Here is a 24,250-nt window from a genome sequence, read left to right on the forward strand (position 1 = left end):
TCTCTCTCTCTCTCTCTCTCTCTCTCTCTCTCTCTCTCTCTCTCTCCCTCTATCCCTCCCTTTCTCTTCTTTCTTCTTTTCCCTCTTTCCTTCTTTTCTTCCTCCCTCCCTTCTTCTTTCCCTTCCTTGTTGGTGTTTCAAACTCAACCATATCTAAAACAAAACTTATTATCTTCTCCTCTAAATCTGACCCTTCTCCAAATTTCCCTATTTCTGCTGAGGACACCATTATCCGAGTCATTCAGGTTTGTTCTTAACTTTTCCTTCTCCCTCTTGCCACCCAGGGGCAGCTTGGTGGCACAATGGAGAGAGTGCTGGGTCTAGAGTCAGGAAAACCTGAGTTCAAATCCAGCTCAGACACATTACACATTACAGTTGTGTAACCCTGGGCAAGCCCCAGTTTCCTCAACTATAAAATGGAGATAATAACATCTACCTCCCAGGGTTTTTGTGAGGATAAAATGAGATAATAATTGAAAGGCACTTTGTACAGTATCAGGCACATACTTAGCACTATATATATTAGCTATTGTTAGTATCAATAAAAATTAATTGCCAAGTCTTGTTGATTCTGCTTCTGTTACATTTCTTGGACCTGCCTCCACTCTATTCACACAGTCAACAAGATAATTCGAGTCCTTACCACCTCTCTCCTGGACTACTGCAAAGGCCTCCTAATTAGTCTCCCTGATAGAGTCCCTTTCCACCCCTTCCTCCAATCTGTTCTCTGCATCATTGCCAGACTTACCTACCTAAAGCACAGCTCTAATGTCATGATTCCCTTGATCAAAGTTCTGGAATGTTTTCTACTGCCTACCGAATTAGATCCAAACTCCCCACAAGGCCCACCACAATACAACTGAAACTCTCTTGTGAACTTTGTCTCATACTATATACATTTCTATATACATTTCTCCAACAAGAAATAAATCACTTATTTTTCTCTGGGCATGCCCCTCTCTTGTTCCTTGACTATCACTTCCTCTTCTCTAGAATATATTTTCTCCCACAATCTGTCAAAATGATAGTCATCCTTAATGCTTATATCCAGTGCCATCTCCTTCAGCATGAAGCATGTGAATCTTCCCAGCCCTTCCTTATACCTTGTGACATTTGACACATTCTACTTTTTATCACAGTGGTTATTTATGTCCATTGTACACAAAAGTTTCCCCTAGATGGTGAGCTTTTTGGAGGCAGGGACTACATTTTATTAATCTTTCAACTCCCTGAGACTCCTAGACAGTTACAAAAGATAAGGGTGTCTATTAAATAGAAGTCCTCCCTGATTTCTCCAGCCCACACTGATCACCCTCTTCTCTCTTCTCTTATTGTACTTTCTGTTGTATCAATCATCGAAGCACTTACTCGTTGCCCTGCATGTTCACTGTATATTACTTATATAGATAAGGTAATGAAAAACGTAATTAATATTAATAATCATATTAATTCAAGGCTTAGGTCGACTGGCGGGAAACAGCACCAATGGTAGGTGGTCTTACTTCAGTACAAGTAAATTTGCCATCTCCTCCCACCTAGACCCTGCCCCCACCTCCAACCTTGACAGGATCAGTCTTATATTAAAAGAATCCTCCAAGGGATCTGTCCATCATGGTTCACTCCATTCACTCATTCAATCAATCCCCTTCCAGGATCTGCATTAGTTTAGACATGATCCAGTGGCACTTTTAAGGGAATTTTTCATACTTGCTAGTGGAAAAAGATGGCTTTGGCATCAACCAAGTGATGTCATGGGACCCATAGGTGAGTAATTGGCCCTAATGACTTGGAAATGAGTTTGAATTCACTTTGGGTAGGTAGGCTGTATAAATATATACTGTATAATTGCATGCTCGTGCTTTTGGTGGGGAAGGGGTGAAGGGGAGGAGGGAGTATTGTTGTGAGCCACCCTACACAGCTGGTGCTATTCCCCACTCTCTTCTGCTCCCCAGGCTGAATGACATTATGTTAAAGGAACTGCTGAAGCACAGACAATGAGCTAAGAAAGTGGCAATTCACAGCCTATTAACCTTGGATTTTTTGGAAGTTGTGCCACTCCCATAATTCCCCTTTGCAGCTGGCTTTAAAAATCACAGCTTCTCTAAACGTCCTTACTGATGGAGATTGAGGATTTTGATTTGGGTTAAGAACAGCAAAAAAAAAAAATTAAAAAAAAAATAGGAGAACCTCTGGGCTGTTCAGGGAAGGCACTCTCAATCTCAGAAAGAATTCATTTTCCTCATTCTCTTCACTCTCTTACATGCTCTGTTGGGAAGGACAACCAGTCCTATCCCAACCATCATCTCCATTTGGATCATTTCCAAATCTACTTCTCTAGCCACAATCTCACTCCCAGGCTCTGGGAGGGTTTTTCTAACTGATTGTGAAGAAATGGTCCTTCCCTTTAACATGAGTGGTGATTTCATGTGGGTATGACAATCAAGTGGTGTCTGAATGTACATTCAGTGGATCTACTGGGTTGTAAATTTCTCTAATTTTCCTACTGTGGGGGAGGGGCATGACTCTGATGGAAATCACTCCAAGGAAAAGGGGAGGAGCCATACTAATATGGATGATTCCTAGGATAATCTTTCAAAGAATGTAGCCTCATGGCAGTCAGAAGCACTGGTCCCAGAAGCTAGTGAGAGGGACCTTTCAGTCCTATCACTTCTATCCCTTTAGTGTTTCTCACATCTATCTCCTCTGTTCCATTCCAATGGCCACTTTTAATTCAGGCCCTCTATTCCCTTACCTGTATTATCATATTAGCCTCCTAAATCTCTAGTCCATCCCTCTTTCAGTTCATCATACACAATGATGCCAGAGTAACTTTTTAATGTCCAACTATGATCAAGTAACCCCCTTCTTCATAAGATTTCAACGGTTCCTCACTGCCTACAAAATGAAACTCAGAATTTTTAGCATGACATTCAAGCTGCTTCATGGTTCAACCCCAACCTGTCTCTCCAGTCTTATTTCACATTATTTCCCTTTCTGCTGTGTAGTCAAACCAAACTAATACCTGTTGCTCATAGATGCTTAGTACTTTTCCAACTCCATACCTTTTGTTCATACTTCTCCCTCTTCTAGGAATACTCTACCCAATCTTCAAGGCCTAGTTCAAATATTATTTCCTCCAAAAAGTCTCTACCTTCTACAAGGGCTTCTTCCATCATTAAGCACAGTGCCTGGCATATGGCATGGACTTAATAAATGTTTATTGATTTATTGATTGTTCCCACGATGCTTTGTGCCACTAAAGTAGTGCTTTTCGTATTCTGTCTTTGTTATAATGATTTGTATATATGTCATCTCTCTTGCTGTATTATAAATGTTTTATTTATGCTCAAGGGTCATTCTTGATCATCTTTGTATCATAAGATTATGGACTTGGAGCCAGAATGGATCTTAGGCCCCACTCTGGTCATGTGAGGAAACTGAGGCCTAAATGAAATGAAGGGACTTTCCTAAAGTCATATGCCTAGAAAGCAGTGGAACTGGGATTCGAACTGGGGTCCTCTGACTTCAAAACAAGCATGTATTACTCAGAACCATGTTGTTGCATTGAATGGACTTGAATTAATTTATGATCCTGATATTAGAGAAGGTTATATTTAACTCCTCAGAGTCCACAAGACAGGATACAAGTATAAAAGTCAAGTATAATCTTTGTCTAGTAGACTCTCTAATTCTGAAAAGCTATTCTGAGGTTGAATAAAAATAAAAAACAAAACCAAAAAAAAGCAACTATTGACTTACCCAAAATATATGAAATTAGAAAAATACAGAATAAAGTCATAACCTATAGAGAAGATTTAAGCTGGCTGTGCCTTATTTTAGCACAATATTGCCCTCTCCCTCCCTTCCATTCCACCAAGAACTTGGAGGTAGCAGCCCTGAGTTTTGGTCAGCCTTTGTTGCTTGCTAGCAGGGAGACTTTGGGCACATGGTTCAATCCCTTTCAGAGTCTATGTCTTCTACACAAAGGGGATAATGATAATACCAACTATCTTTTGTGAAGATTAAATTTGATGATATCTGTATGTGCAAGGATTTTGTAACTGTAAAGTACTATATAAAATGTCATTCAAGTCATCATTTTCAGACTTTTTCATATACCCCAGTGCCATAAGAACTATGGATCTCATCAGCAGGACATTAGCAATGGAACCTGGGGAAGAATATTTTAAAAGGGAGTTAATTATCACTTCCCTTCATGATCCCTCTCCCAAAATTAATTATTTCAGGTTTCCCAAAGGTTGCTAGCAGTAGTCTGGGCTGGCTTCCTAGAACTAGGTCTTTGACATTCTGTTGGTTGACTAATCATCTCCCTGCTTCTCCCTAGAACCCTTGAAACACTGAGTCATCTAGTATAGAATAATAAAAATGATAAAAATAATAATGGCTAACATTTATATAGTGTTTACTAAGTAGTAGGCACTGTATTAAGTACTTGACAAATATTTCATTTGATCCTCAACAACCTTGAGAGGTAGGAGCTATTATTTCCCCCATTTTACAGATGAGGAAACTGAAGTAAACAGAGGTTAAGTGACTTGCCCAAGGTTATATAGTTAGTTTCTGAGGCCATATTGGAATTCAGGTCTTCTTAACTCCAAGACCAATATTCTATCTACTGTGCTACCTATCTACTCCTTTATAGAAGTTTTTTCCTCCAGGACAAAGGCAAAACTTCCAGTTAACTTCTATGTGAATGGAAGATTGGAGGGAGGTTCCAGAGGAGATGAGAAGGAAGGACAAAAACATTTTAGACTGGTTTTTAGCTTTCTACAGAAGAATTTGACTGTTTTACCTCCCAAATCCACCCATTCTTCCCATTTCAAAGTCTACAGATCAGATAGCAATGAATATCAATAGCATGAGGAATTAGAGTGCTAGGACTGGGCATTATTACTTCTTTTATTGAAATTCTTTCTTTTTCCCCATATAATTTACTTTAGGTCTCTGCTGACTTATGAGCATGCCTATTGTTCAACTACCTGTTGAAACATCATTTCATACATCAATATATGTAATTTTGTCATGAGGTAATTTATAAGTCAAAGGAGAAAGGCATATGCTCCCTTAAACTCCCTTTAGCTCAGTTTTTAGGTAACCTTATACAGGTTTCCAGTTCCCTGGAGGCAATACCAGTTTAGGAGAGAAATCAGTCTTTTTGTTTATCCCTTTGGAGCCCTGGTATTAACTTTCCAAGGAGATAGAGATGGTAGAAAGCTAATTTTAAATACTGTAATAATGTTTATTAAAAAATTTTTTTCAGTCTAAGAAACATTTTTTCCTCTTCATTTCACAGACAATAAAGATATGAGTAGGGAAGAAGAGGCTCTTTCTCTGCTTGGAGGTCTGTTTAGATTGTAGTTCATTTGAAAGACCCTTCCTGTAAACTTTTGTTGTAGCAGTCTTGAGGTTAAAAGAAAACTGGAATCAGAAGACCTGGGTTCTAGAGCCAAATTGATGATGGTTCTATCATTAAGTGGTTGTATGAACTCTGAGAAGTAACTACTCAATAATACTTTAGTTTTATCTATCATTGAATCATAGATTTAGAGCTGCAAAGGACCTCAGAGGGAATCTAATCCAGTTCCCTTATTTTACAATTGAGGAAACTGCTTAAGTGGTAACAAGGTAGTAAGAGCTAGTTCTGGGATTTGAACTCAGGTTCTTAACACAACTCTACAATACACCATGCTAAGCATCTGTCAAATGATAGCGGTAGTAAAGGTTCCCAGACATCACCAGACTGTTTCGAGAGTTATAAGATAATATATGTGAACATATATTTTATAAAGTGTAGTACACATGTGTGTTGTTATTACTACTGTGAATAAGAAGCTCAAGTCATTTGTTTAGGGGCTTGCCTACTACTTTATGTGGTTATGATTATATGTTGTGGAAATTCATGTTGTTGTTTGCCCTTTGTACTCAAAGGGTACTAATGACATCAGAAGGGTGATGCCATGACTTGCCAATGAACTGGATTTAAGTGAGGTAGGACTGTACAAAGTCATCAGTATCACTTTCACCTCTAGGGACAGCTGGGGCTAGTGGTGAGATATAGATCAGGAAAACTGGAGATGGCCCCCATGTTGTGCCAAAGGAGAGGAGCAAAAGAGTTCTGGGGTATCCTGAGACACATCTTCCCTCTCTAGTCTGACTTCTCTGAGAGTCCTGAATGTGGAGAAAGGAGATTAACACATTGAGGCAGATAGATGGGCCTTTGCATTCTTTGTTCCCTCCTTACAGTTTTGTGCGTATCAAATTCACAGTGAGATCTTCACAACTTCGGGTGTTTTCCACACCACTATTTTTTTAATGGTGGGATTTACTTTGAGTATAGCAGTTAAATATATAATTTTATGAGATTGACAGAGAGCTGATCCTGAAGTCAAGGAGACCTAAGCTAAAGTCTCTGCTCTAACACATTCTCACTGTGTGACTATAGATGAATCATCTAACAAGGGGTGGGGAACCTGCTGCCTCAAGGCCACCTGTGGCTCTCTAGGTCTTCAAATGTAGCCCTTTCTACTGAATTCATTTGGATTCAGGTTTACTGCAGGCAGCAGGTTCCTCACCCCTGATAACCTCTCAGTCCTCTAGACATCTATCTAAGACTATTAACTGCAGATAAGATGCCAACTTGAATTACTAGAGAGTTTCTTGACTTGAAAGTTCCCTATACCAATGATATCACAGGTCCAAGTCCCATCTTTATATTTATGCATATATACATTTTTAAAAGTTCTGTTAATACCTGAGCAATAATGTCCCTAGAGACATCATTGCTATGTCATTAAGATATATAGAAGGGGCTGAAATGAATTGTTTTCATTTACAAAACACTTTGAATTACTGAGTCATTGAAACATAGCTGGAAGGAAACTCAGAGGTTATTGTGTCTAAGCTCCTAAGCTCTACCCAAATCATGAGGGTATATATCCAAGCAGGATTTTTGTTAAGTGTTAGGCCCCAAAATGTTTCCTGAGGAATGCAACTCAAATTTCTTATGAGAATCAGTGGGAAAATGGAATTCTACACATAGATTTTTACTTCACAAATAATCGTTGAAGTAAAAATCTGTTCTATCAAGGGCTAGGGTCAACGATTTATGATTTCCTGGGTATGGGAGCTTCCTCTGCCCATACAGACGGAGACTCTCTCTACTAAGGAAATCTTTAGAGGGTTGCCTAAGGATCAAAGTGGCTAAGTGACTTGTTCATGGTTACATCTCTAATAAAATTCAGTACTTGAACCTAGGCCTTCAAGAGAACAGGTCTGGCTATTCAGTAAATTAGAATGCCTCTCTTTTTTGATATTACTAATATCAGGAAATATCAGCAATAAAAGTTTGCAGCATTTACATATTTGGCCTTTATAGAGATTGATTTATAATTTCATTTTCTCTCTTCTACAACCCCATTCAGTTAGAGTGGAACAGATACTCCTTTCTCCCTCTTACAGATAAGGAAAGTGAGGCACTGAAAAGTGAACTTAGGAAATACACTTTAGAAATAATGGGCCTGTTTTATTTGTATTTGTGTATCCCAATACCTGGTACAGCGACTGGTATGTACTGGGCAATTAATAAATGCTGATTGACTTATAATACTACTTGTTTTAAAAGCTACCTTAATATCATTTTCTGAGAGGTACTAGAAAGAATGATAAATTTATTTTATGTATTTATTTTGGTTTTGCTTTTTGGAGGGAGGAAGTCAAGGCATTTGGGGTTAAGTGACTTGCCCAAGGTTACAAGGCTAGTTTTGTGTTGTGTCTGAGGCCAGATTTGAACTCAGGTCCTCCTGACTCCAGGGCCGGTACTCTATTCAGTGCACCACCTAGCTGCCCCCAATAAACTGATTTTAGCAATAGTCAGAGGAAAGTAGCTTTGGCACTTTCATCTGCTCATTCCTAGAACCCTTGTCTCATTAGTGTCAATCTTCTGTCTGAAGCCCAGCTTATCCCTAGTTCTTTCTTGTTTATATCCCCTCTGCCTCATGGGTGTGGAAGTTCTTCCCTATGGATCAGCTAGTCCAACCCCTAGTGTTTATTTTATACCAGAAACTGGGACTGACCTGCTCAAGGCAGCATAGCTAAGTGGCAGCATAGGTTTTCTCAAAATGACCTTGTGAGATAGGAAATTTAGGAACTATTGTCTTTATTTTACTGATGACAAAGCTGAGATCTCACAAAAAATAAAATAAAATAAAAATTCCATTCCCAGCTCTGGGCCTTTTCTCTGACTGTCCTCTATGCTTGAAATGTTCTCCCTCCTCATTGCTGCCTACTGACTTCCTTTAAGTCCCAACTAAAATCCCACCTTCTAGAGGAAGCCTTCCCTAGCTCCTCTTAATTTCTTCTTCTTTTTTTATTTTTGCTTTTTGGAGAGGGGAAGGTAGGGTAGTTGGGGTTGACTTGCCCAAGGTCACACGGCTAGTAAGTGTTAAGTGTCTGAGGCCAGATTTGAACTCAGGTCCTCCTGACTCCAGGGCCGGTGCTCTATTCACTGTGATACCTAGCCACTCTGTTACTCTAAAAAGAGAGCATGAAGCTACTGTGGCATTCTAAATTATATATTTATTTATATATTATGAAAAATATATAAAGAATTATAATTATAAATTATAAAGAATAACGAAGGTAAAAATTTCCAATCCCACAAAAATGGTATGTTTATATTAAAAAACAACAGAGACAATCTTTTGGATTAGTGCAATTTCAATTTTTTTAATATGAGGGATTCTTAACCTGGTATAAAACCCCTCGAGTGGGGATTCCATGGATAGATTCCAGGGATTCTGTGAACTTTGATGGGAAAAATATTACACATTTTTTTCACTAAGCTCTAACTGAAATTTAGCATTTACTTCAGTTATTTTGAACGTTTATTCTGAGAATGAGTCTTTTGGCTTTACCAGCCTGCCCAAGAGTCATAGGATACATATTGAAAAAAGGGCAAGAATCCTTGGTTTTTACAAGGAAACGGGACAGGGTGGGGCAAGAGATAGGGTATGCTGTATCTTTGGTCACCATGTGATCCTATCTTATATTGTGGTAACCACTAAAAACCAGTGCTAGGTTGCTGTCACCCAATAAAGCTACCAGTAAACAAACCTCTTGGAGAAATCAACTGCCATGAATTCAGGGATAGAACTACTTGTCTTGAACAGGACGCCCAGCCTTGGGCAGAAACTGCAGCCGTGTTTGAGAATTCCTAAAGTTGACAGTTTCCAGACTAGGTAATATGTTTGGCTTTGTCTGATTGAGAATTTAATAATCATTTTTACATTGGAATGTGCAGGCAAGTAGGGGTTTGCCTGATTGAATATGATATAAATTCCAAAATGAATGAAGAATAATGCTGATATCTGACAGTGGTATCTCTGCTTTTAGTATTTTCTTGATATAATCCTCCCTTCCCCCACACCTGCATTCAATGAATGTCCTCATTTGTCCTCTATCCACTCTGGACTATCCATTTGTCTATTCCAAACATATACACTCCTGGTGAGTGTATCTGAGATTGAGAGCCAGACCCTGAGCACATGGTGGGGTGAAAAGAGGCACGGCAGAAATCCCAGGGTCTGGGACCTAGGAAATGAGTCCTGATTCCAGGCATTCTATCCACTGTGCCACTTGGCTGCTCCACCCCTCCCTTTGGACTTGCCCATTCCTAGGACTTCTTCAGTGTCCTCATCTTCCTGAGTTCAAATCTGGCCTCTGACACTTACTAGCTGTGTGATGCTGGGCAAGTCACTTAACTTTGCCTCAGTTTCCTCATCTGTAAAACGAGTTGGAGATGGCAAACCCCTCCAGTATATTTGCTAAGAAAACCCAAAAGGAGTCATGAAGAGTTGGATATGACTGAACAACAACAAAGGGAGGGGGGTTTGGAGAATAAAGGGGTGGAAGAAAGTGAAACAACTCAGACCTATGAGTTTTCACTTCTCTATACAAGAACACGAGAAAATGGGTCTGCAAACATACAACAAAACAGACTCATTTATGGATTTACAGGTCCCATTCTCCTCCCTCAATATTTTTTTTTATTGTAAAATCACCCCCCCCCCCCCTTTTGGGGATGGTGATCTCCTTAAAACTCTAGCTACTTGAGGGCAGGAACTGTTTCAAGCTTTTGTCTTTGTATGCTCCACACATATTAGATGCTTCGTATCTGTTGAATTATGTTGGATGATATGGCCTTAAAAATAGCAATTTGTTCATCTGTTGGCTTAACTGATCTTCACAATAACCCTGTTAGACACTCTATTTTTTCCATTTTTAAAAATGAAGAAACTGCCTGAGTTCAAGTGAGGCCTCAGACACTTAACACACAAAAAACTAGCTGTGTGACCTTGGGCAAGTCACTCAACCCCAACTGCCCTGCCTTCTCCACTCCAAAAAAAAAAAGCTAAAATAAATACTTTTTTTTAAAATGAAGAAACTGAGTCTCTAAATTTAAGTGACTTGGCCAAGTACATTTAGCTCGTAAGTAGCGGAGCCATAACTTAAACCCAGGTCTCTTAAATCCAAGTCATGATAGTATTTTTTCTACTGCTATACCACCCTAACCATATGGGGAAATCTTGAAGAGATGAAAAGAAGTTACAGCAGATGTAAGCCTGAGGTACAAATTCTTGATAGCAGAGTTTATGAACTTGTTGTATATAAGTATGTAGAAAGATCTATGTGTATGTATATATGTTATCCTTAGGTCATTTTAAGCATCAGTTGAGAAATGACCTTTTCCCCACCCTCCTTGTAATCAATTAGCCTTCCTCAAAGTTTGTGGGGAATACAAGCACAAGACAGAGCCCCTGACTCATTTTACCTGCCAGGATAATAAGGGGTGTGTGTGTAGGTAATAGGAGTTAAGTGACTTGCCCAAGGTCACACAGCTAGTCTCAGGTTAGATTTGAACTCAGGTCTTCCTGACTCAGGCTGGTGCTCTATCCACTGTGCCACCTAGCTGCTCCTTCCCAGGATAAGTAGAGATTTGTGCCAGGAATAATTTATTACTATTATAATATATTTGCAAGACTGTAGTGTATGGCTGTTGGGCTCAGCTGGTTAGAACATAGTGTTAAAGGAGACCAGGATTGAGACTTTGATCTCTGCTTGGGCTACAGACTGAATCCTAACCCTGGCCAGACCTAGCTTGTAAAAATGTAGGTAACTGGGGGACTGAGTAAAAAAAATCAGATGATCAGCAAAACCTATTCCCCTTACTAAGAAAACAACTCAGAGTAGTTCCTTCTGACAGCTGGCCAGTAATTTCATTTTCATATATGAAGTATATTGCATTAAATTAAATTTGCAAGGCTGTAGATAACCTAATATGATTTGTCAGATGAACATGTCCATGCTGGCCTTGAGTTTTTGAGAGGCTGTTTGAAAAATGCCTGGAAATTCACATTGCTAAATTACAATGAATTCTGCATTTCTTCAAACCCTCTGTGAACATATCATAAAAAAAACAAAGCATCCTGGCCAGCAAACAGTAGAATAGTCTTATGAATGTGATTTGTCTAATAGTTTCACTTCTTAACCAAGGGGAACTCCTTCACAGTGTGTCTCACACACGAAGGATAGTCTCAGAAGTGAAGAATTTGGTTGTGAACAAAATACCAGACTTTGCTAATATCTGTGCAGAAGGAAGGGGAGAAGAGGAGAGGGTGGTGACAGGAGGATGACTTGTTTTGCCTCTAGAGAACTGGAGGCTGATATGGTTCCAGCCCTGGTGCAGGAATGCAGAAATAGATCTGAGAAGTGTCAGAAGGTCAGTCTGCTCCTCTGGAGGTGATTCCAGGAGATTTGGCCCAGAGTTTGGTTACCCTTGAAGGTTTAGAACATCTCTGAGAGTCTAGCTTAGTTGTAGAGCTGGTGGGGAGGGTAGAGAGAGGTCCTGGTGAGAACTAGGCTCTGGATTCCTTGCCATCAAACAGTCTTTGAGGTGTCAGGAGGGGATTTATGGTTGTGAGTGGAGGAAAGCAGAAGGAATGGATCAGCCTATAGAGCCCTATTCTCCTTTCTGGTCCAGCCTCTCCAAGCAACCTTGGAGTGATTGAAGCCAACTTCAGGGCTAGCCTTGGGTTCGATATGATTACTGGAACAAGGAAGCTGCCTCAGCCCCTTTCAAAAAATCTCCAATATCAAGTTCCCTTTTAACTGAAATTCCTTTTAAAAAGAGACCAAATACCTTTCATTCTAGATTACTATTATACTATTATTAGTATAATAGTAATCTAGTGAAAAGAGGATTAAAAATGCTAATACTGAGGAAAAAAAATGAACCCATCTATGCAACCCAGTTTATAGGATAAAATGAGATCATACTTGTAAAGCACTATGTAAATATCATCATCAGCTGCTTTCTTTTGATTTTGATTTGATAGAGCATGAGTTAGAAAATAGAGAGACACACAGTACCAGAAGGGGGTGGGAACTGAGGTAGGCCAAGGGACTCAGAAAACTTTAGAATTTGGCCTAGGGCTGACTTCATTGATTTTGATTTGTGTAGGGACCAACAGAAGTGGTGGCCAGAGGTACTGTCTATCCTGAGTAGTTGTCCACACAAGAGCCTTAGCAGGAGCTCTGGCTATACCTGACTAGAACCATGGGATTGGTTGGGGGCAGTAGACTCTGGGTTAGATTTCCCCTAGCTAGAGGGATAGCAGAGACTTTCCCCCCCCTTTTGTGGCCCCTAGGGAGGAGCCAAGAACTCGGGGTTCTTCGTCCTTCCTCTTTCCCTGCTGACCCTGCGTCACTCTGACAACCCCAGGAACTTCTCTGGTGCCTTAGCTTCCTCATAGTCATGTATCCTCTTGGATGAGCTGAGGTGTGATTTAATAGCTTTTGCCAAGAACCAAGTGCAGCCCTATTATAAACAGTAACTTCTATTCTTAGGAGCAGCGGGTTCCTTCATCTTGGCCTCTTTACCCAGAGCTTCTGAATCGATGCCAATTCCATTTCAACAACATAGAACACAAGCTAAATACACAAGAAATGATGGTCCAAATATAAGATGAAAAAGAAACCAACAGCCCAGGGTCTCTCCATGGAATTCTTAGTTTGTATAAATGGTGCTCAAGGTAGATTAGTATTCACAAGACTGAGTTTATTTATGTATATGTATTTATGTGCATATTATATGTATATAATACGTATAAATAAAATATATGCAAATGTTTTGTACAGGAAACACTTATATATACATATATGTACATTGTGTATACACACACATCTATAGTATCTAGTTTATGAGGCTTGGCAACTAGGACCTTAATTAATTCAGGGGCAGAAAACACTAAGGAGAAAGAACTAACATCTTTTCCACTGCCTTCACTACCAACTCTCTGCTGTTTACTTCCTAGTTTACCTCCCAGTGTATTTAAAAGATTGTCTTGCAAATCCCCCTCTGCCTGAAATAGCTGTTATGCCTCCTTTCAACAGAAGCCCCCACAATCTGAGTGTACAGGCTCATGGTTATTTATAAACATGATCTCAAAGATTATTTTGACTTTTGTTCCTTCCCTCCCTTCCCCACAGCCCATTTGTAGATAAACCTACATAAAATTAGAAACGTCACGGAGGCATATGGTGTCTAAGGTAAGAATGATTGACAATCAATGAGCATTCATCTCTTGTGTGTACATGTTTCTTTATTATCTCATTCCCCTACATTCAAGCCCTGTTTACTTTTCTTCTGCAACATCTCTTACATCTGTCCCCTTTTCTCAGTTCACATGGGCACAACCCTAATTCACTTGTCACCTACAATGATGAAATAGCTTCTTAAATTTTCTTCCCTGCCTCCAGTTTCTGCCCCTTCCAACCTATCTTCTACACAGCTGTCAAACTGATATTCCCAAAGTGTGGCCATGTCTCTCCTGTTCAAAAAACTCTCCTGGTTCCCCATTACTTCTAGGGTCCAGTACAAACTTTTCTGACTTTTAAAGCCCTTTATGACCTGTCTCCAGCCTGTTTTTGCAGGCATAATATATGATGCACCCCACTTTCCAAGGCCCAACCAAATTGGCTTACTTGCTGTTCCTCACATACTATATTGCATTGTCCTGTCTGCAAGCATTTGTACAGGCCCCATATCTAAAATGTTTCTTCCTCACCTTTGCCCCTGAGAACCCAAGTGCCCTTTGAAGCTCAGCTCACACCCCACCTCTTACGTGAGGCCTTTCCTGATGCCTCCCTCCCCCCAGTTATCTTTCTAAGGTTACTTCCAATTAATCTGTGTGTACCTATTTTTGTACATATTGTCCTCTAGATCAGACTGGAAGTTCCTTGAAGGCAGGGGTGGTTTTTCCTTTATCTTTAAGTTCTCAGTGACTGACACGCTGCCTGGCATATAGTAAGTACTTAATTATTGCTTAGTTATGTAATTATCTTAGGAAAAGAAACCTAGTGTAATAGAAAGTGTTGGATTTGGAGTTGGGAGAGTCCTGGGTATGAATCCTGTCTCTGACACTTACTGTCTGTGTGACCACAGGCCAGTCACCTAATCTATAAAATGAGGGAAAATAATTTCTACCTTCCAGAAATGTTTTGAGGATAAACAAGATAATGTACGTACCGTAAAAGTACTATATTCATATTTCTAGCATATGCTCCCCTCTTTCCTCTGACATAACCTCCATCCTGGGGCAGGCCCTCATCACTTCATACTTGAACTATGGCAATTGTCTGATGGTTGGTATCTTCCCACTCCAGTCCATTTTCCATTCAGTTGTCAAAGCGATCTTCCTAAAGTACAGGTCTGACCATGTCACACCCCCATTCAAATAAACTCCAATGGCTCCCTATCACCTCTGTTCATCAAAGCCTTTCATAATCTGTCTTCCCTTTCCAGTCTTCTTATACTTTATATCCCTCCTCCCTTGTGTCGACTCGGTAACACTGGCTTTTTTGCTGTTCCTTGAACAAGACACTTCATCTCTCATTTCTCAGCATTTTCACTAGCTATCTCTCACGTCTGGAATGCTGTCCTTCATCTCTGTCTCTTTGCTTCTTTGGCTTCCTTTAAGTCAGTTTACTGACTAATACTTTAAAAAGCTACATAAATGCTAGTTATTAGTATGAAGCTTGAGTGGGGAGTTATAAAGAGGTGGAAGGAGAGGCAGTCTCTCCATGAAATAAATAATATATAGGTCTAACATGTAGAAAGCTAAATAAGCATTCCATAGATAATTCTCAATTTAACAAGTATTTATTAAAGTCTACCTTATGCTCAGGGCTTAAAAAGGTTAGGTTGAGGGGTACAAAGAATGCAACTATGTTTAAAAGCTGTTGAGGAAACAAGATCTAGAGAGATATGACAACTAGAAAATAATGTAACAGAATATCATCAAGGACCGAAACATGTGTTATGGGTAATAAATGCTATAGGCAAACAGGAAGGGGGGAAGTTAAAGTTTAATGAAAACATTTGAAATGGGTCTTTAGAGACGTACAGTATGTATAGGATTTGTCTAGTTAGAGAGTATGAGGGTCAGGGTGTTTCAGGTTGGGATTGGGAGTAGATACACAGTTAGTGGCAGAATGTTATCCACTTGAAAAAAAAATAGCACCAAAAAGCAATTATAATAAGCGTTTGGGGGCGGGGAGGGAAAAGAAAAAGAATCTTAAGATAATTCTTAAGTGCAGCCCTTTGACGATTATTTTAGGATTGGTCGGTAAAGTTTGGATTCAGTCAAAGGACCACACTTGAGAACCTAGAGGGCCACATGTGGCCTCAAGTCTGCAGGTTCCCCTGTCTTACCACCTTCAAAACTCACCCCTGTAAGGTACTGATGTGAATGGTTGAAGTGAGGGTAAGAGACCAGGTCAGTGTTTTCCTCGAAAACTCAATGTCTGATCAATTCTCCTCTCAATATTTCAAAATTTAATTCCACGGACTTTTGTTGAATTTTGATTCATTACTTCAAAGTTTCTGTGATTTCCTAAGTGTGACTGACCCTTCTCCCCTTTCAGAGGTTTCCAGAGTTTCTGTGCAGCCAAAAACATTCATTTACCATTGGCCAACTTTCCTAGGATGATCCTCCCTGAGTTTAGCCAGACTGGTCTTCCCATCACCGCTGACCCTAGGACACAAAGCCTTTCCAGTTGGTAGGACTTGCCATAGCTTGCCCTGAACTGAAACAGACTTTGATAACTCCGGGTCACCTACCTTCCTGCTCATATAAGATACTGGAATAAGATCTTAGTGGAGGGTGGACATGTTTATCTTTTATTAATTATGGCTGTTCCCTCCTAGTTATACTCGAATCCTTTAATTTCTCTCTTTCCCCTTCCCCCTCCTCCCCCCCCCCCCCATGTGAGGTTGGATCTAGGGTATGTAATTAAATATGACTGTCCGGTATTTGTTTTTACTGATTTTTTTATTGTCCCCCCTTCCCCATTCTTTCCATCCTTTCATTTGTCTAACAGCTGTAAAGAAAGGGAAAAAATGTAAAAAACCAAACAAACCCAGAAAGTGCTAAATGGATTTCCCTTCCCCATCCCCCAGAGGGAAAGGAAAGTGGTTTTTTTTTTTTAAACACACACCTATTCTAAAGGCTAATGTTAGAATATGAAAGAAAAAGAGGGAATGAGAGAGAAGGGAGATAGGAAAAAGAAAGTTGTGGGTCTTGCCAAGATGGCAAGGAAAGGAAGTTAATCAGGAGACAATTACCTCATTAACAGGAAAGGCTTTAGTTGCCTTTGAGGCCACTTTATTATCCTTTTCAGACTGGGTTTATGCAAGAGAAAACAACACCAGTCTAATCCAAATCTTTTGGAAATGAGTTAAATTCCTTCCTTCCCCTATTCTCAGCTTTCAACAATCAAGATGGGTTTTAATATGCTGTAATCTGGTGTTGTTAGCAATGTAGATAAGACCAAATAAATTACTTCAGTGGCCAAGAAGTCAGTAAGCTCAGTAGATGGTGTCCAGGGTTAGCTAACTGACCAGAAATTAGACAGCAGGAAACCCAGCTTCATTTTTCCTTTTCAGGATGTTCCTCTTTCCAGTTCTTTTTGCCCTCAGGGAGCTTACCTTCTATCAAGGGGAGACAATATATACATGGCTTGGGTGTCCAGGGGAAGGAGTAGCTGGGAATTCCAAGAAATAGTGAGTTGATCTATAGCTAAGTTAAGTCAAGAAGAATTTATTAAGCACTTATTACCTGCCAGGTACAAATAAAGGCAAAAATAGTCTCTGCCCATAAGAAGTTCTTGTTCTAATGTGGGAGATAACATTCAAACAACTACATACAAGACATCCATATTCACACACATGTATAATCTAGGCACACATAAGATACTGACATACACATGTATATATAGCTATATATGACACAAAACAAGGATGTACATATAAGCTATCTTTACACACATACAGTCCATATGCAATATGCAAATGACTATACACATATGATATCAATAGGCACATATATTTATATAACATACAAACACCTACATCTACAATGTTATTATACACATAAAACATGAAAACAGCTATGCATACACAAACGATGCATGCATATAGAACACAAAACATCCATGTACACCCAGGTACATATATAACATAATCAGCCACGCACACACAAGCTAAACACACAAACATAAAACACAAGACATATGTATGGTTATGTAACACACAGACTACACACATGCGATACGTTTGTGTGTATATACAGAATACACACACATATGGTAAACTGTGGCATCTGAGAAGAAAGACAGTATCATTAATGCAACAAGCCTCTTGAGGAAAGTAGGACTGGAGCTGATATTTGAAGGAAGGTGGGAAAGCCAGGAGGAGGTGAGGAGGGAGAGCAGTTCAGGCACTGGGAATGCCAGTGAAAGAAAGGTGAAGGAGTAGGGATATGGAAGGTCTTGTTCAAGGTACAGCCAGAAGGCAATGCCAATGGATTGTAGAGTACATGCAGTGGAATTAAGTATAAGAAAACTTGAGAGGTAGGAAGGAGCCAGGTTGTGAAGTGTTTTAAGAGTCAAACAGGATTTTATATTTGATCCTGGAGGAAGAAGCCATAGGAGTTTAGTGAATGGGGGACCTGGTCAGATCTACACTTCAGGAAGATGAGTTTGGTTACTGAGGGGAGGATGGATCGGAGTGGGATGAAACAAGTTAGGGGGCACATCAAGCCGATTATTTTTTAATGGGATGTTATGTTTTATTTATTTTTTAATTTAAATTTAATTTTTTTTGGAGGGTGGAAGGCAGGGCAATTGGAGTTAAGTGAGTTGCCCAAGGTCACACCAGGTAGTAAGTATTAAGTGTCTGAGGCCAAATTTGAACTAAGGTCCTCCTGACTCCAGTGCCAGTGCTCTATTCACTGCACCACCTAGCTGCTCCCAGCAAGTAGATTATTACAATAAATAGTGCAGGTGTGAGGAGATGAGGGCTTGTACTAGGAGAGCAGCTGTGGAGAGCCCTGTCACATATGAGATGTTTTGGTGGTAGAAATGACAGGATTTGGTAACACTTGGTATATGAAGGCAGTCAATTGACACTCCCTTTCTAGGAACAATGGCAATATAAAAGTTTAACTGGACTCAAAATTCCTCAGGGCAACTAGTGTGCCAGCACTTTAGGTACTTACTGGCTGTGTGACTTTGGATAAGTCATTCGATCTCTCTCAATTTCAGTTTCCTCTTCTGTAAAACAGGGTTAATGACATCTGTAGTACTTACCTTATGTATTGTTCTGGGACTCAAATAAGATGATGTATGTAAAGTGCTTTGCAAACAATAAGGGGCTACAGAAACTTCAGTTATTCCTTGAGGACAGGGATGATATTTTCAATCTTGATATGCTTAGTGCCTTGTCTGTGCTTAAGGAAAGCTTGTTGAATTAAATGGAATTTTTTTATCAGTGATGGCAATAATTAACACAACTGTGAAGCACTTTAGAAAACTGGGTAGTAACAGTGATGGTGATATTAAATTGGACTCTGCAGTTCTACATTACCTGCCTCCTCCCCATTTGATCATTAACAAGAATGTAATATGAAAACAAGATGCAGTGTTTCAGAGTGGCTAGCTTTCTGGGTTTGAAATCAGGAAGATCTGAGTTTAAGTCCTTCTACCATTTCTGGGACTTCTATTCTTAAACTTTTTTGTTTCATGGATCCATTTGGTAGCCTGACGAAGCCTACTTATTCCTTCTTAGAACAGTACTTTTAAAATCATAAAATACATAGGATTACAAAGGAAACTAACTTTACTGAAATACAGTGATCACAATTAAAAACACCACCACCACACACACAAGTTCTAGGATTTATTTTTCTATGAAATGAACAGGATTCTGATAGGGCCTTAGCTTCCTCATCTGTAAAATGGATGGGGAATTGAACCAGGTGATCTCTAAAGTCAATTTCCAGCTTTAAATCCTATGATTCCAAATCTTTATAATTTATTTCACAATCACAGAAAGGTTTAATATATTGGGGCTATTGTGGCCAAACATTTCCTCATCTACCAGACCAACCTCCAGGAGGTGGATCAATCTGCAGATTATTTCCAGTGATGACCTATGTCCAAGAAGTAGTGGCATAATATGGAGAAAATGTATGAACAGAAAAGGAGGTGGGTTAGTCATTTGTCGAGACTAAAGGATGACAAGTGGACTGCCTGAACCGTGCATTACTACCCACAAAATGTAAAGATCTTCTGCGAAGGATCTATGGTAGTAAGAACAAGAATTGCAGAGAAAGCATAGAAAGGTCATCATCTGAATAAAGAGAGGCAATTCTCCCATGAGTGAGATCATGGATTAGAGGAAGTATTAGGGTTAAATGAAGAATATTCTAAAAGTCATCAAAAATTGTGTGGAAATGTAAATATGATCATATCATTTCTGGTTAGCTTATCTTTTTTTTAACTTCTGAGCAAAAAAAATCTTAAAAATTATAAAAATCCTAATTTATGCAGAGAGGTTCCCAAGATCCCCAAACTCTCCATCTTTTAAAGTCAATATTCAAACTGGAGGGAAAAATGTGAAATTTGAGAACAAACACATTATCACCTCTCATTTACTATATAGAAACCATTTTCCTCCAGAGTTTGGGTTTTTTTCCCTTCTCCGCCTTAGAGATTTTAAAATATTGCTCATGCAAGACTGAAGCTACAACAAAGTTAAACAATGCAGCATCGACATCTGGTCCTTGACAAACTTGTTAAAGGAGTCTAAATGTGGCTGGTAACCCAGGGCCCGCTCCTCATTTAGTAGTAGTTGCTGAAGACACAAGAGGCAAGCGGGTAGCCGTCTGGGAAGATCCTCCTCGCCGGAGGTGTGCGGGGTATGCCTTGTGCTGCTGGCGCGGCCAGGTTTGTTGGGTCTCCATGTTCCCATTGACTGCCTGCTTGGGCGCTTTCGTTTCATACACAGACCAGAAACGAACGGGCCAATTAACAGCACAAATACACGTCAGCCCTTTTAAGCCCGGAGTCCATAGTCTTCCCAGAAAGCTACGAGCATTTTTACTTTGCCTTAACTCCCTAAAGCCTCTCTACCCCCCTACCCCCTCCCCGCCCAATCATTCACCCTCCAGTCTCCAGGGGGAAACGTTATCACCTTCAATGAAATGACATTGGGAAACGCCGGGGATGTCCCTCTCCCCGTGCAACGTGCACGAGCCGGGAGCCTGGATTTAGATGGGGTTATTATTACAGCACTATTGCCTGGGAGCTCAGCGGCTCCGTGCTTGCATTTGCAGGCCGTGGGGTGTGTGTTGTGTATGTGTGGAGTAAGGCAGGATGCGGGGCTGTGATGAAGTAGGGATATGTGAGAAGGCAGAGGTGACCTTAGGCTACCCTGGAGACAGATTCTGAGCAAGTTCTGTACAAATAAGCCATGCACGGTGTCCTGGAGTGACACCGGCTTCCAGAGCAGCAGCAGCAGGCGCCGCCGATCAACTAGTTTGCAGCGAGGATTCCTCTCGATGCCTGGCCCAGTTTCCCCCCGGTACAGGCTCCCAATGCCCCCCACCCTTTGCGGTTGTTTCCAAAGAGAGAGGGGAGAGCCCTTCCTTTCCCTCCGCCTCTCCCCGGCTGCAGGCCAGGTGCGCCGGGCCGAGCTGCACGATTCCTCGAGTTCTACAGGCGGAGACTCACGCCCCGGGGTGGGGGTAGGGCGGCGGGGCTGGGGGGGGGGGGGGGGGGGCGGGGGGGGGGGGGGGGGGAAGAGGGGGGAAGGGGGAAGGGAGGGCGAGAGAGACGAAGTGTGGAGGTGACGCGCGGAGCAAGCTGGGAGTTGTAGTTCTCTACCCCCACGGCCATAGCCATTTTGTAGTCGGGGGACTACAACTTCCAGGAGATCAAGGGGACGATTCTAACGCGCCCCGGTAACAAGCGGCTCTCCCCTGGGGCGGGGGGCTCGGTGCACGCGCCGTGGGCTGCCCGGCTGCAGGTTGATGCAAGAGCCGTGGCAGCGGCTCTAGCGTGAGCTTCGCAGCGCTAGAGACAAGCTGGGGAAGGAGAGGGGAGGGAAGAGGAGTGAAGGGGGGAGGTGGAGCGACAGAGCGTGCCATGCAGTGAGCGAGGGAGTATCTTTCAATTACACACCTGGGTTCGGTGCCGGAGAAGCTCCTCGCAGGTTGTCTAGAAGCTACTTGTAGAGTTCCCCCCGATCTCTTGGCTACAGTGCCGGGGGTCTCTTCTGTATTCCTCCGGTGTCTTTAAGCGCTGTGGATGGCGTGTGTTCTCTAGTCTTCCTGAAGAAGTTTTCGGCTGGGGTGCCGATGGGCAATTGCCTGAGGATCCCTAACTTGTATAAAAGCAGAGTCCATTTAAAGTTGGGCTGGAGACCGACTCTCATTGGTTAGGGTGCTTGGAAAAAAGAGACGCGGTGCAGCCCTTGCTGTGGGGCTGCTGCTGCCTCTGCCGCCGCCGCTGCTGGAGTTGACTCTTCTGGTCTCACTGCTGCTGCAGCATAAACGTGACTTCCAACATTTTTATTTATCTTTCCCTTTCCTTTTCCAAGATGTAACTACAGATCAGACACTAAGGACCTTCACGTTTTGCTGATGTAGTTTTTGGAGGAAAAAAGGGGGAGTGAAGGGCGTCGGTTTTTTTTTTTTGTGTGTGTATGTGTGTTTCGGGGGAAATTTTCCATTATGAGTGTTTTACTAAAGTGAATTTTTTTTGTCTGCTTCGTCTTTGGCTTTTTTTTTCTTCCCAATTTCGGATTTATTTAGAGGCGAATCTAGCTTTGGGGGAAGAGGAAGAAAAGTCGGATTACAACCATCACCAACAACAATAAAAACCACCAGGATATTTTTTTGCAAATTTCTGACGGCTTAAATTCATGAAGCAATTGTCCCCTTTTGCAATCAGCATTTGGATCTCAGAATGAGCAAGGAAAGACCCAAGAGGAATATCATTCAGAAGAAATACGTAAGTGTTCTTAACAACACATCCTTTGACTTGCAGTTTTAAGCAATGGCTGTGAATGTCAAGTTTATAGATAATTCTACTGCTGAAAGGTTTTAAATACAGGGTCCGATAAGGCTATTTCTTTCTTTTTTGAGAGAGGGATTTTTCAGGCTAAGTCTTGTCTGTCCAGTCAGGTTACAAAAACACATTGGTGTAGAGATACCCCAAGTGAATAAATTGACCTCAAATGACACAATCATAATCTAGTTTTAGATGAAAGGCAAAGCATTTCGGTGGAGCTTGAGAGGGTTGCAATAATGTAACTAAACATTCTCAAGCGGATTTGTCTATTGCACTTTGCATACAAATGAACCATTTTATTATTATTATTATTTTTGAAACTGTGTACTGTGTTGTAAGCCCTTTAAGTTGAAATCGAGTGTCCGATTATGGCGATCTTGTTCCTTGCACTGCCACATCAAATTTAATGTATGTGGTCGTTTTGCTTATCTGGTTCGCAATAGAAACCAGTTGGGAATCATGTTACGCTGAATGCATTTGTTGGGATTGACTTTAATAATGGGGCAATGGATTAGTTTTATTTAAAAATTCATGATTTCCAGTTTTAGGGGAAAATATGTAAGACTTAATGCTTGTAAGTGTGTGCATGTGGATGTATGTGACTATAAATAATTTCACTGTTTTAACTGGGCTTCCGAATTGGGTAATCTTCAAAGATTTAAACGTGTGGGAATAGTTAAATATTTTGTTGATACAGCTACATTTTGATTGGCATGAGGAGTGTTTTTGTGTGTGGTGGCTTTTTTTTTAAGTTGGGGGGGGGGGTAAGAAGGGAGACCAAGGGATTAGCCAAATATGCACTCGAGCGATTGGTGATTTATCTGCATGCTTAAAATGAGAGAACCCATTTTTAAAAGACCACATCAGCATTCCAAGTGATGCAGGGTTATAAGAAAGTTTTAGACTGAGACGCCAAATTCGTGTTTCCATTTTCTTTTTTTCTTTTTTCTCAGTGTGTGTGGGGTGACCTTCGGGACATTACCTTTTTAAAAAGGGACTTCATTTTATGGAAAAGCCAAATGACTTCTCTATAGAGTTAGACATCTTCAACTCTTAACTATTCAGGGAGTAAGACGTTGAATAATCAAGTGCAACTTAAAGCTGTTCTCTAAAGAATTTACGAATTAAAAATACATCCGCATTGCAGAGGACTGGGTAGAATGGAGAAGACTAGTTTAAAACTCTTGCTGTATAAAATTGCTTGGAGACACAATTTTGTCTGGGAAACATCTCAACCCATCCTAGGTTATTGCTCGCTTCGGATGCATTTACAAAGCAAATTAAAATGGGAAGAACTTAGACGGGAGGGAGGGAAGAAAAACCCCAACCACCCTTTGCTAAGTTCCAGTGGGTGGTTTTTTTTTTGTTTGTTTAACTGTGAACAATGTAGCCACCTAACTCTTGTGCTATCCAGACAGCTTTTCAATAAACTAGTGGCCGAGCAGGAGTTAATGCTCTTGTGTGCCCCCCTCTGCGTGCTCAGATCTCCTGGGCTTCCCGTGTTCCTCCGTGGGATAGCGTGTGTGGGTCTGGAGGGGAGAGGAGGGGGCGTGTGGCTCTAGAGGGGGACGGTTTTCTGTTCTGCCTATAGGGGGCAGATTTCTGGCTCGTGGGGAGGCTCCAACTCTTTCCCGGGTGGAAGGCCGGGTGTGGGGAGGGGGAAGGGAGTGGAAGCTGGGAGCCGATGATTTGACGGCGTGTGAGCGCGCCGCCGCGTGCACGGTTTCTCGTGGGGAGGGGGGGCGAGGGTGGGGGGGGG

The 24,250-nt window shown here is 41.1% G+C and overlaps 1 protein-coding gene and 1 long non-coding RNA gene across 5 annotated transcripts in view; one reads left to right on the plus strand and one right to left on the minus strand.

Moving 5' to 3' along the window:
- The window catches only part of LOC138164560 (uncharacterized), a 161,563-nt gene extending 139,826 nt beyond the window's left edge, over positions 1 to 21,737 (minus strand). For all 4 annotated transcript variants that reach the window (XR_011169125.1, XR_011169124.1, XR_011169126.1 and 1 more), the window contains exon 1: positions 21,601 to 21,737. This is a non-coding gene — a long non-coding RNA (uncharacterized lncRNA). The remainder of the gene's footprint in view (positions 1 to 21,600) is intronic.
- A 79-nt stretch (positions 21,738 to 21,816) lies between these two features.
- JARID2 (jumonji and AT-rich interaction domain containing 2) overlaps positions 21,817 to 24,250 on the plus strand; it is a 334,505-nt gene continuing 332,071 nt past the window's right edge. The window contains exon 1 of the mRNA XM_069092440.1: positions 21,817 to 22,431. Coding sequence (XP_068948541.1) covers positions 22,387 to 22,431 — 45 coding nt within the window. The 5' untranslated portion in view covers positions 21,817 to 22,386. The remainder of the gene's footprint in view (positions 22,432 to 24,250) is intronic.

The sequence above is a fragment of the Petaurus breviceps genome, unplaced genomic scaffold, assembly GCF_028583685.1.
Source record: "Petaurus breviceps papuanus isolate PSGF00001 unplaced genomic scaffold, PetGlider_PUasm1.0 190, whole genome shotgun sequence".
NCBI classification, from domain to species: Eukaryota; Metazoa; Chordata; class Mammalia; order Diprotodontia; family Petauridae; genus Petaurus; species Petaurus breviceps.